The sequence below is a fragment of the Schistocerca nitens genome, chromosome 3, assembly GCF_023898315.1.
Source record: "Schistocerca nitens isolate TAMUIC-IGC-003100 chromosome 3, iqSchNite1.1, whole genome shotgun sequence".
Classification (NCBI taxonomy): domain Eukaryota; kingdom Metazoa; phylum Arthropoda; class Insecta; order Orthoptera; family Acrididae; genus Schistocerca; species Schistocerca nitens.
This window is the reverse complement of record NC_064616.1, coordinates 947,200,229-947,213,532: the sequence shown is the minus strand read 5'-3', so window position 1 is coordinate 947,213,532 and position 13,304 is coordinate 947,200,229. Positions and strand designations below refer to the sequence as shown.

Genomic DNA, 13,304 nt, shown 5'->3' with positions numbered 1-13,304 from the left:
ATGGTAGTGGATGAATGCACGCATCCAATACAATTTAATAGTGCATGAAAAATTTGGTTCTAGTAATAACATCTAATTTCAGGAGTAAAGGTATTAACCCACTAAACAGCAGAGGTGCTAGGTTGTAGATAGATACATAAAAAAAGACAGCGAACCTTGTTAGCTTTCCAACGAAGTCTGGCACACAGTTTAATCTGCAAGTAAGTTTCAAAACCCTGTGCGCTCTCCTGCAGAGTGAAAAACAGATTCTGAATGCAAAATTTAAAAATTGTGTTCCTTACTCTTAATTATATATATATTTACATATGTAGTTGAAGGTAAACCTAGCATTTAACCATTTCCCTGCTTCACCCATGTATATACGAGTGGCAATTGCTATGCATTGGGTGGTACACCCATAAATATATGGTTTCACTTTTCAATTTCATGTGCTATACTTGTCTTAAAGTGGTTTCTCATATTGGCTTGCCCTTATAAGTACTGTTTGATGTTAGGTCTTTTTGCTTCATTCTAAGAGGGGGGAGGGGGGGGGGTGGGGAATTGAAGAAGAAGAGAGAGAGAAAAGAAAAGAAAAAACTGCTTTGTTTTACTGTGTCGTTCATTGTTCTTCAAGTGATTCAGTGTACAGAATGCCTTCTTTGTCTTATGTTGGGCATATTGAAAGAGAAGTTCTGCATTAAATGAGTTACTTAACACACTAGAAAGTGAAGATGAAGATCATAGTTTCAATGATGTAGACAGTGGTATGAGTGATAATGAAGTTTGAGTACTTTTTTGTTCTGATAATGCCTGTTTATATTCATCTGTTCCACCAATACTTGATGGGAAATAAAAGCATCAAAGTATTGCTATGGGCTTTTTAATACTCAGTTGGTGCAAAAAAAGGGAAGAATACAAGATATTGGTCCTCAGAGTGCAATATCTGTTTTTGTGTATTATTAATTGTTTCCAAAAGTAATCACACATCCAAGAAATTGTAAGTAATGTTTTGTAAAACTATGAAAATAAATATGTGTGTGTGATATTCAGCTGCCCATGAATTTAATTGCTCATTTCTGAATTAAAAAGAGAAAAAGAAAAAAATTGACTCGTAGAAAGTCTGTTTGCTTTCCCAGTGTTGGAGGGAAAGGATTAATGCAACTTCAAGTTTTAAATAAAGAAATTGGTGCAAAATGCACGAATTCAATAGTTAATTCCATGGTGATCAATGAAGCAATACAGATTTAAATGACCATGTTGAAAGAATGTTCTGATTATGATTGCATTGACTATATTGCTTCATAGGCTATCACTGGACAAAGGTGCATAAGATTTTTAAATTCAGGACCCAGCAGAATTGTCTGGCAACCTTTTACAGGAAAAGCAGTTGGGAGATATCATACAGGCTTTAGATCAGGTAAATCAACTGTTGACCATTTACCCACCCTGAGGCAGATATTAGAAAGAATGAGGGGAAACAATATAGAAATATATCATATATTTGTCGATTTTAAAGCAGCATTTGACACCATTAAAAGAAATTAGCTTATTGAAGCCATGAATGAACTGAGCATACCACAACATTTTAGATGCCTAAGTTTGAATAAGGAAAAAAATATATGTAAAGTATGGATGCAAGAAAGTTAACACCAAGTTGTGAAACTAACTGTGGACTGAGGCAAGGGGATGCACTCTCATGTATCGTTTTTAACAGAGCACTAGAGAAGGTAATAAGGACAGCTCAAATCAATGCATTAGGCACAATATACAATAGAGTGGTGCAGCTTCTGGCCTATTCAGATGATGTGAATAGTATTGCAAGATAGCTGATAAAGAAACATACATGGCATTGGTGGTGACAGCAATAGAAATGGGACTGGAAGTGAACATCAGTAAAACCAAATACATGCAAATAAATAGAATCTGTTAGTGAATTTGTCTATCTGGGAACATTGGGAACACCACAGAATGATATTAGCATGAAAATAAAGTGGTGAATCCACCTAGCTATTATGGGATGGCCCCATGACATAAGTCCAGAAATTTGTTCAGAAGAGCAAAGTGTTAGCTGTATAAGACTTTCATACGTCCATTATTAATATACAGCTCAGAAACCTGGACACAGACACAATAATGTGAAAAGCTAATGGGATATTTTGAACGAAAGGTGTTACGCAAAATCTATGGGGCAATTAATGAAGGTGGAGCATGGCACAGATGTTATAATTTTGCACTTTACAGATTATAGAAAGGTCTTGAAATCGTAAAGTTCATTAAAATAAACTGCCTGAAATGAATCAGTCTTGTTTTTCACATAGAACATGAGGATCGAACAAAAATAGCGCTTCTTGCAAAACCCAGTGGGACAAAGAAGCAGGGAAGACAAAGACTTTGTGCTTGGATGACATAAAAGATAATTTAAAAATTGTCAGAGGATGGAGATGCAAGATGCTGGACAGGGAGGAGTGGAATTATGTCCTAGAGCAGGCCAAGGCCTATTAAGGGTTGTAGAGCCAGGAAAGGGGGGGGGGGGGGGGAGGGGAAGCCATCAGACTTATCTGGCAACTACTTTCAATATACTTACACCTAGTTACTGGTGCTTTCTGCACTATCAGGATAACAGGATGATGACAAATTTCCTAAGTATACCATGAGTTATAAAAAAAGCAAAATACCAACAAATATTAATTTTCATTTGTATTTTACCACATTATCCTGTGAAGCACCAGCAAATTTCATTTGAACCAGTGTGCTCGTCTGCGGCCTGTGATAGTGTATTTCACAAATAGTCTTGTGTGCTATCACAGTATACTTTTCGTTGGTTGTTTATTGAGAAGAAACACCACCCATTTGTTCTATACAAGGTTAAACTTTGACCAGTTTGTGCTTGAGTCCAGCTGATGTATCCTTTAATAACAGCATTATACTACTGTCTTCCTTTTTGCTAGTAACTGCATCCAGTGGCAAGCCATACATTCTATACCTTGGCTTCTCTGCAACTCTTGATCCAAACTACTCTTGCTACCTTTCTGCTAGCTTCTTGAGTTATTGGCTCTTTCATATACTTTCAAGAATAACTGAAAGACATTATAGAAATCATAAAGACAACAGACATGCTAATTTCTTTTATATATAGTGCTTCAATTTACTTTGTACAACAAACAGTCCCACCGTTCTGTGTGTTTGTGTGGACTCCAGGACACATCGGAATCTCCGGCAACGAACATGCCGACAGGCTGGCCAAACAGGCGATGCGGAAACTGCTTCTGGAGATAGGCAACTCTGAAGCTGACCTGCGTTCTGTCTTACACCACAGGGTTTTCCAGCTTTGGCAGACGGAATGGCGTAACAGCATGCACAACAAACTGTGTGTCATTAAGGAGACATTAAATGTGTGGAAGTCTTCCATTCAGGCCTCTCGCTGGGAATCAGTTGTCCTCTGCCGGCTCCGCATTGGCCATGCGTGGCTAACGCATGGTTACCTACTCCATTACAAGGACCCACCTCAGTGTTGCTGTGGCTCCCAAGTGACAGTCAGTGTTGCTGTGGCTCCCAAGTGACAGTCATCCACCTCTTGCTGGACTGCCCACTTTTAGCCACTGTGTGGCAGACTTTTAACTTTCACAGCACCCTGCCTTCTTTGTTGGGCAACAATGGATCCACAGCAGCTTTAGTTTTATGTTTTATCTGTGGGAGTGGGTTTTATTCTTCTATGTAGGCTGTAGCACATGTTCTTTGTACCTCTGTGTCCTCCACCCTAGTGCTTTTAGGGTGGAGGTTTTAATGTGTTGCAGAGTGACTGGCTTTCCCTTTTTATTCTCGTGGCTGGCCAGCCACTGTAATCTGCTGTCATGTTTTACTCCTTTCCGTTTCTAGCATCTCTCTGTTGTTTTCTTGTCCTCTTTTGTTCCTTTTAGTATTCATTGCCTTTCCTTCATTCTTGGGGCTTTTCCTTTCTTTCCGTTTTGTGTTATATGTTTCGTCCGTTTTATTCTCACACTTGTGGCATTGTTTTATTAGGAACAAGGGACCAATGACCTTGTAGTTTGGTCCCTTCTCCCACCTTTAAACCAACCAACTAACCTTACTTTGTACAATCCAGTTAAAAAAAAGGAATCATCACTATTTAATGTCAACTAAATTTCAAAACTCCTGCAACTTGCCTCAACCAGTCAGCAGCTGGCACGTTCTGTCTTCCCTAAAGTGTTGATGCAGGTATGTGCATACAGAATAGGCTCCCGGATATGTGACTGGCTCGAAGACTTCTTAAGTAATAGAACCCAGTATGTTGTCCTCGATGGCAAGTGTTCGTCAGAGACGGGGGTAATGTCAGGAGTTCCCCAGGGAAGTGTGATAGGACCACTGCTATATTGTATATACAAAAATGATCTGGCAGACAGAGTGGGCAGCAATCTGCAGTTGTTCGCTGATGATGTTGTGGTGTAGAGAAAGGTGTCAAAGATAAGTGACTGTAGGTTGATGCAAGATGACCTAAACAAAATTTCATGTGATGATTGGCAACTGGCTCATAATGTAGAAAAATGTAAGTAAGTGTGGATGAGTAGGAAAAACAATTGTAATTTTTGGATACAGCATTAGTAGTGTCCTGCTTGACACAGTCACATCATTTAAATATCTGGGTGTAATGTTGCAAAGCGATATGAAATGGAATGAGCATGTGAGGACTGTGGTAGTGAAGGTGAATGGTCAACTTTGATTTATTGGGAGTAGCTTACGAAAGTGTAGTTCATCCTTGAAGGAGATTGCAGATAGGACACCAATGTGACCTGTTCTTGAGTACTGCTCTAGTGTTTGGGATCAGCACCAAGTTGGATTGAAAGAAGACATTGAAGCAATTCAGAGGCGAGTTGCTAGATTTATTACCAGTAGGTTCGATCAGCATGCAAGTGCTACAGATATGCTTCCGGAGCTCAAGTGGGAATCCCTGGAGGGAAGAAGACATTCATTTTGAAGAACACTGCAGAGAAAGTTTAGAGAACCAGCATTTGAAGCTGACTGCGGAATAATCGTACTGCTGCCTACATACATTTCACGTTGGGACGATGAAGATGAGATATGAGAAATTAGGGATCATACAGTGGCATATGGACAGTAGTTTTTTTCCCTTGCTCTATCTGCGAGTGGAACAGGAAAGGAAACAACTAGTTGTGGAACAGGGTACCCTCCACCATGCACTGTACCCTGGCTTGCGGGGTATGTATGTAGGTTTAGATGTAGATGCAAGCCTGACAGTGCATCTATTCAATCATTCATTCACATATCATGTTCTCTAAATCCCATCATGCAGGAGAGCCTTCAGGGATGTGAGAAAAATCAACTTATACATTAACAGGCAGAAACAACCACTACTAATGACAAACCAAATAATGTGCCCCAGCTAGCAAGAAATAAAAATGAACTTTATTTTATACTCAAACTGAATATAAGAAACAAAACAATCATTCAGACTTAAATGCATGCTATTTGGTATCCACTCACAGTGACTTACTTTGTACTAAGAAACTTCTTACAAAGGTGACATTGATGCAGCCATATTGGTGGAGAGTAGTGAGATTGAAGAGGGTCCAGGAGGGGGCCCCAATGAGGTAGAAGCTCATAGCTGGTTGAAGGTAGATGTGGCCGTTTCAGAGACATGGCTCCCTGAAGTGGAAGGTGCATTTGGTGGAGGGCCAATTATGGTGAACTTGGACGAGATGCAGAGCGACAGCTAGGACAGGATGCAAAGTAAAGTTTTGGAGCAAAGACTTCAGCAACCAATATGGGGAATTTGGACAGGATATGGAGTGAAGATTCTTACTCGAGTCCAAGTGTATGCAGCACTGGGCAGAGGGAGCACTGATTGAAGGACTGGAAATAACAGTTGGCTCTGTGACCTGGAATAACTCCCGGTGCAGACTGACTCTGGTGGCTGAGCGATGTCCTTTAAAGCTGCTCAGCTCAGCAGAAGAATACCTCCACGATGGTCAGCATGCAAGATCTGTAGAAGAGAACCAGTTCCCATGATTGCAGCACTAGATGCAGTGCCACTCACACCTCTAGTGGCGAGGCTCTTGCCATATATTACTGTGGCAGATATCTGAGATGGGGCTGATGACAAACATGGTTTGCTTATATTTGATGTTGCCCTGCATATATGTGATTGTGTTGCCAGCAGCCTGGAGAGGTGGCAGCTTGCAGTACATGTCTGTTTTTTATGTTAATGCATTTGGCAGTACTTATCAGAACAGCATTGTTGTTGTTGATGATGATGATTGTTATTATTATTGTTTTGATGATTTGGGTTTTATTATCCTAATTTACATAAGCTGCACCTGATAATGTTCATTTCTGCAATTCACATGGCTATGATATTTCATTCTCTTCATTTCCTTTGTTTACAAAAGTAAAACAATGTTTTTGATAATTGCATAGTTACATTGACCAGTGTTGTATTCTCTAACAGATGAACCACATGCAGAATCACTTAAGGAGAAGAAATTTTTTAAACGCAGCAGGTGGCCCATGGATCACAATGAAACAGGTATATATTCAATACACCTATGCTGTAATCATGGTTGCAGTTAGTTTTTCATGTATGTGATTTCTGTAAATATTGACAGGATAATGCTGTGGACTTTGCTTTGTATACCATGGAGCTAACATTTTTCTCAGATTCAGTGAAATATTATTTATCCTTGTTTGTAGGATCATTTGCATTTTTTTCCATAATGGAAGTGTTTGGAAGAAATGACTGTAAAGTTTGTGAGCCAGCATTAATTAATTCTATAACTACAAAGTGCATGTTTGAAAGTCTCTTGTTATTTAGATGATTTTTCACCAGTATGTGTGAATTTTTCACTTTCTGAAGTGGGAATGTAATAACTAGAGTCTAGATTTCCATGCAAATCCATGTTGCATGAATATTTGCATGTTGTGGACATTTGGGGGGTAAATTCATATTTTGAAGATAGTGTGAACTGAGACATTTATGCTGATCAGCCACCACAGTATGACCACTGACCTACAATCGATATAAACCCATCCAGGCGATAGTATTGCCACTTGGCGAGGCATGACTGTTAGTCAGACACGTGCAAAGTGCATGCAGTATCAGTGAGCACGCTGTCTTGGTGTAGAATGGGGAAGGCATGCAGTGTAATTGAGATTGACGAAGGGGAGAATGTGATGACCTGGAGGCTTGGCCCAAGCATTTCAGACACTGCATGCCTTGTCGGGTGTTCGAGGAGCCGAGGTGAAATCACTTTCAGACGTCATGGGATTGGGCGGCCAGCCCTCATTACAGATGTAGGCTGGGCAGACCAGGTAAATCAATACAGGCGGAGTACTGTGACTGAACTAACATCAGAGTTTAATGCTGGGCAGAATACAAGTGTGTCTGAATGCACAGTGAACTGAACACTCCTAATGATGAGTTCCGAAACAGACAACTCACCATGTGCCAATGTTAACATCGTGACATCAGCAACTATGACCAAACTGGGTACGAGACCTTTAGCACTGTACATTGGTGCAGTGGCAGAGCATGGCATGGTCTGATGAATCCCAATACCTTCTCCATCACACCAATGGGAGGGTGCGAATCCGTCTTCTTCCAAGGGACCAGCTGTTTGACACTTGTGCTGTGGGACAGAGGCAAGCTGGCGGTGGCTCCATTATTCTCTGTGGAACATAAGTCCAGTGGAGCTTGTGCAAGGCACTAAGATGGCCAAGGAGTACACTCCTTCATGATGATCGTGTTTCATTATGGCAGTGACATTTTTTGACAAGATAATGTGCTGTGTCACAAGGCCAGGAGTGTAATAGAGTGGTTCTAAGAATCCAGTGGCAAGTTCCAGTTGATGTGTTGGCCCCCCAACTCTCCAGATCTGAGCCTGATGGAACGCAACTGAGATGTGATTGAACATGACGTCTGAGCTCATTGCCCCTTCCCCTGGAATTTATGGGAAGTAGGTGATTTGGGTGTGCAGATGTGGTGCCAATGCCCTTCAGGGATCTACCAAGGCCTCTTGCTTCCATGCCATGATGTGTAGCCACTGTTATCCATGAGAAAGGTGGACAAATTGGCTATTAGATAGGTGGTCATCATATTTCTGGCTGATCAGTGTATAACATATATTGTATCGCTTTCATGGCCTGAGTGTATATTTTGCAATAACATGCATGACAGCATCTTTCATTGAATTTTTTTTTATATGAATTACACTAAAAGTGCAGAACATGAGTAACTTTGTGGATATGTTACAGTCTGTAAACTTCATAGTGAGTTCAAGTGCCCAAGTTCAACTCAGTAGATGTCAGTAGAAGTCAGTATACTTTGTGCCAATAAATTTAAATAGAAAAAGGATCATATTGTTGTTATGTGATGCTGCCCCGTATGTGATGAAGCCCAGGAAAGCAATTAAAATATTTTGTCCTAACCTAAAGCACATTACATGTTTGGTCCATGTGCTACATTGTGTAGCTGAAATAGTAGCCTAAAATATGACAGTGTGAATACGCTGATATGCTCCACAAACAAAGTAAATGATGCACAAAATACAAAGGTTTGATAATGCTGACAGCATTAACTCAGACATATGTTGACTTTTTTTCTGACTGAAGGCGTTCTTGAAAGCACCTGTCCATGTTGGTGCATTTAGATATGCAGGGTGGTCCATTGATAGTGACTGGGCCAAATATCTCACAAAATTAGCATCAAATGAAAAAACTACAAAGAACGAAACTCATCTAGCTTGAAGGGGGAAACCAGATGGCGCTGTGGTTGGCCCAAAGATGGTGCTGCCGTAGGTCAAAAGGATATCAACTGTGTTTTTTAAAATAGGAACCCCCATTTTTTATTACATATTCATGTAGTAAGTAAAGAAATATCAATGTTTTAGCTGGACCACTTTTTTTGCTTTGTGATAGATGGCACTGTAATAGTCACAAACGTATAAGTACATGGTATCACGTAACATTCTGCCAGTGCAGACGGTGTTTGTTTCGTGATACATTACCCGTGTTAAAATGGACTGTTTACCAATTGCGGAAAAGGTCGATATCATGTTGATGTATGGCTATTGTGATCAAACTGCCCAACGGGTGTACGCTATGTATGCTGCTCGGTATCCTGGACTACAGCATCCAAGTGTCCAGACCATTTGCCGGATAGTAACGTTATTTAAGGAAACAGGAAGTGTTCAGCCACATGTGAAACATCAACCACGACCTGCAACAAATGATGATGCTCAAGTAGGTGTTTCAGCTGCTGTCATGGCTTATCCGCACGTCAGTAGCAGACAAATTGTGCGAGAATCGAGAATCTCAAAATCGTCGGTGTTGAGAGCGATACATCAACATCGATTGCATCCGTACCATATTTCTATGCACCAGCAAGTGCATGGCGACAACTTTGAACGTCGTGTACAGTTCTGCCACTGGGCACAAGAGAAATTACTGGATGATGACAGATTTTCTGCACGCATTCTATTTAGCGATGAAGCATCATTCACCAACTGCGGTAACGTAAACTGGCATAATATGCACTATTGGGCAATGGAAAATCCACGATGGCTGCGACAAGTGGAACATCAGTGACCTTGGCGGGTTAATGTATGGTGCAACATTATGGGAGGAAGGATAGTTGGCCCCCATTTTATCAATGGCAATCTAAATGGTGCAATGTATGCTGATTTCCTACGTAATGTTCTACCGATGTTACTACAAAATGTTTCACTGCATGACAGAATGGCGATGTACTTCCAACATGATGGATGTCCAGCACATAGCTCACGTGTGGTTGAAGTGGTATTGAATAGCATATTTCATGACAGGTGGATTGGTCGTTGAAGCACCATACCACGGCCCGCGCGTTCACCGGATGTGACGTCCCCGGATTTCTTTCTGTGGGGAAAGTTGAAGGATATTTGCTATAGTGATCCACCAATAACGCCTGACAACATGCGTCAGCGCATTGTCAATGCATGTGTGAACATTACAGAAGGCGAACTACTCGCTGTTGAGAGGAATGTCGGTACACATATTGTCAAATGCATTGAGATTGACGGACATCATTTTGAGCATTTATTGCATTAATGTGGTATTTACAGGTAATCACTCTGTAACAGCATGTATTCTCAGAAATGATAAGTTCACAAAGGTACATGTATCACATTGGAACAACTGAAATAAAATGTTCAAACGTACCTATGTTCTGTATTTTAATTTAAGAAACCTACCTGTTACCAACTGTTCATCTAAAATTGTGAGCCATATGTTTGTGACTATTACAGCGCCATCTATCACAAAGCGAAAAAAAGTGGTCCAAATAATACATTCATATTTTTTTACATACTACACGAATATGTAATAAAAAATGGGGGTTCCTATTTAAAAAACATAGTTGATATCTGTTTGACCAATGGCAGTGCCATCTGGTTTCCCCCTTCAAGCTAGACAAGTTTCGTTCTTTGTAGTTTTTTCGTTTACCGCTTATTTCGTGAGATATTTGGTGTGGTCACAATCAATGGAACACCTGGTATAGTGCTAGATTTAACTTTGCCACAAAAACCTATTTTATCGAGATGGCGTACCTGGATAAATGCTGTCATCTTTTACTGTTATAATTTTTATTAATTTGTCAACAAGAGATCATGAATTCCCACAGATCTATTGAAGTTTACATCTCCTTGCTTCATTTAATTGAAAATTCTTAAGTTACTGCGACTTAGGTCTTTTTTTATCATCCATTTTTGGGTTGTAGTCACTTTTGAAGCCACTAATGCAACTTGCATTAAAGACGCAGAAGTAGTATTCAAGAAAACAGATTAGAAGCAAGACCAGACTTACATCAAGCCAACTTTTGCAACTTTATTAATTTTAGTATATACATGCAAACAACACACATTATTGAGAAATGTTACATAATATATTGTTTCAGTTTTTCACAGTTTTTCCTTTTAAAACTTTCCTCTTACATACATATGCATGCTTTTGTGGTGATATCCATTAATAAAATGTTTTTGGGTTTCAAGCTGTGTCAAGTGGTTAACTGCCCACGAGCTTTCAGCAGAGATTTTCTCTGCCATTGAAAGTGGATGGCTGTCTTGTGAATGCTGCTGTTGTGCTTATATAGCTATGCCACTGTCAGTGACATCACTGGTGTGCAGTCTTGCACCATATATGGCAATGTTTTGGTTGCGTGACTGTTGTGCCCTCATCGTCTCCCCAATCACAGGGTCCGAGGCCGTACTCAGCTACAATCCACCATCTTTATTGAGGACATTGTCTGATATTTTGATCTCTATTGCTTCATTTATTGCACTATCCCAGAAGCCGTTGGTCTGTTTAATAACAGAAGAATCATCAAATGCAATTCAGTGTCTGTTTTCCAGTGCAGCTGATTTTTTGGGATGGCATAGGTGGAAACACCTTTCATGTTGTGTGTGGCACAGTTCAATAGTGCGGACAGTCTGGCCCACATAAAACTGCCCACATCCACACAATATAACAGGGAAGATTAACTGGCTCCTGAAAAAGCATAAAACTGATACAGTCTTCAGGCTCCCGGCACCTCAGAACACCTGGAATATGCAAAATACCATGTGGGTGAGGGCAGTTTTATGTCAGTCAGGCTTTTTGTGCTATTGAACAGTCCTGCACAGAACATGAAAGGTGTTTCCACCTACGCTATCCCAAAAAATCTACTGTAGCAGAGCGTGCACTGGCAAATGGACACTGAATTGCATTCAATGATATTTCTGTTACTAAAGAGACCAACGACTTCTGGGATAGTGTAATAAATGAAGCAATAGAGATCAAAATATCGGACAGTGTCCTCAATAAAGACGGTGGGTTGCAGCTGAGTACGGCCTTGAGACCCTGTGGTTGGGAAGTTAAAGAGGTGTGACAGCCACACAACCAAAACATTGCCATATATGCTGCAAGACTGGGCACAAGTGATGTCACTGGCAGTGGCACAGCTCTATAAGCATATCAGTGGCATTCACGAGACAGTCAACCACTTGACAATGGCAGACAAGATCTGTGCTGAATGTTCATGTGCAGTTAACCACTTGACATGGCTTGAAATCCAAGAACATTTTATTCACTTTCCTCTTTTATTATATTTCTTTGAATATCTTTTTAGTGTTGAGAGTTCATTTTGGTTTTGGACTTAGGATATTTTTCCTTTTGTCTGTTTTTGGAATGGTTACAGGCTTTTTCTGAAGTTTTCAAGTTAGGGTAGTTGACTTCTCTCCTCAGTATGTACGAGTTTTTATGTGGTGATTACCGTCAACAAATCAATAATTTTATGTTCCTCGCGTACAACTTTTTATAGGATGCAAATTTATGAGAGTAGGTTGACATCTACACTGTTGCTGTTAGTTTGCAGTGGAGTTTAGGATATATTAATCTTTCATAGACTTCACTTCATAGTTTGGGGGCCCATATTTTATGTGGAGAAGGTGACACCAACATTTACCATTGGGGCAATGCAAGTAAAAACACTTTATGGGCATAATATGGCTTACAATTTTAACAGTAAGAGTACCGTATTTACTCAAATCTAAGCCGCACTTTTTTTCCGGTTTTTGTAATCCAAAAAACTGCCTGCGGCTTCGAATCGAGTCCAAAGTAAGCGGAAGTTCTGAAAAATGTTGGTAGGTGCCCACCACAACTAACTTCAGCCTTCGAATATATGTAGCACTATGCAGGCATGCTTTGCAGGCACAAAGATAAATACTGGCGCCAAAACCTCTGAGTCAGTAAAAAAAAAAAAAAAAAAAAAAAAAAAAAAAAAAAAAAAAAGTGGAAGACGAGCTTTTTTCTCTGCCCTGAGTTTTGACCACTGCATTTTCATACATTATTCAATGAATTATATACAAATTCCGTATTGTTCATCTTCGAATGTAGCAGCAGTTCGATGTACTATGAAAATCCGACTGGCAAGACTGTTTGGGATGTTTGTCAATATGCCCAACTCTATGTTCTGAATTTTTTCCTACCTGTGAGAAGAGATGGTTGCTAATAGGAACTTTTATGAATTGTGAATCACATGCAGTATTCTCTTCACCATAAGAATAATACGAATATAAACATTTTGCCATGTATTCTTTCGTTTTTGCTGCTATCTCATTTAAATCCTGTCTGCCTAATAAACTACAAAACTTGTGTGAGACAACAGCAAACGTGGAAGAATATACATATCATATCATGATTATATTCATATTATTCTTATGCGTAATAGCGATACAGTCAGAAATGAAGCACAGCAACTGACTAGATTTTTAAATCTAAGATGACTCTAATTTCTGTGCAGAATG

The 13,304-nt window shown here is 39.9% G+C and overlaps 1 protein-coding gene across 1 annotated transcript in view; it reads left to right on the top strand.

Moving 5' to 3' along the window:
• LOC126249022 (uncharacterized) overlaps positions 1–13,304 on the top strand; it is a 907,745-nt gene that overhangs the window by 243,972 nt on the left and 650,469 nt on the right. Inside the window, exon 6 of the mRNA XM_049950624.1 lies at positions 6,443–6,520. Coding sequence (XP_049806581.1) covers positions 6,443–6,520 — 78 coding nt within the window. The remainder of the gene's footprint in view (positions 1–6,442; positions 6,521–13,304) is intronic.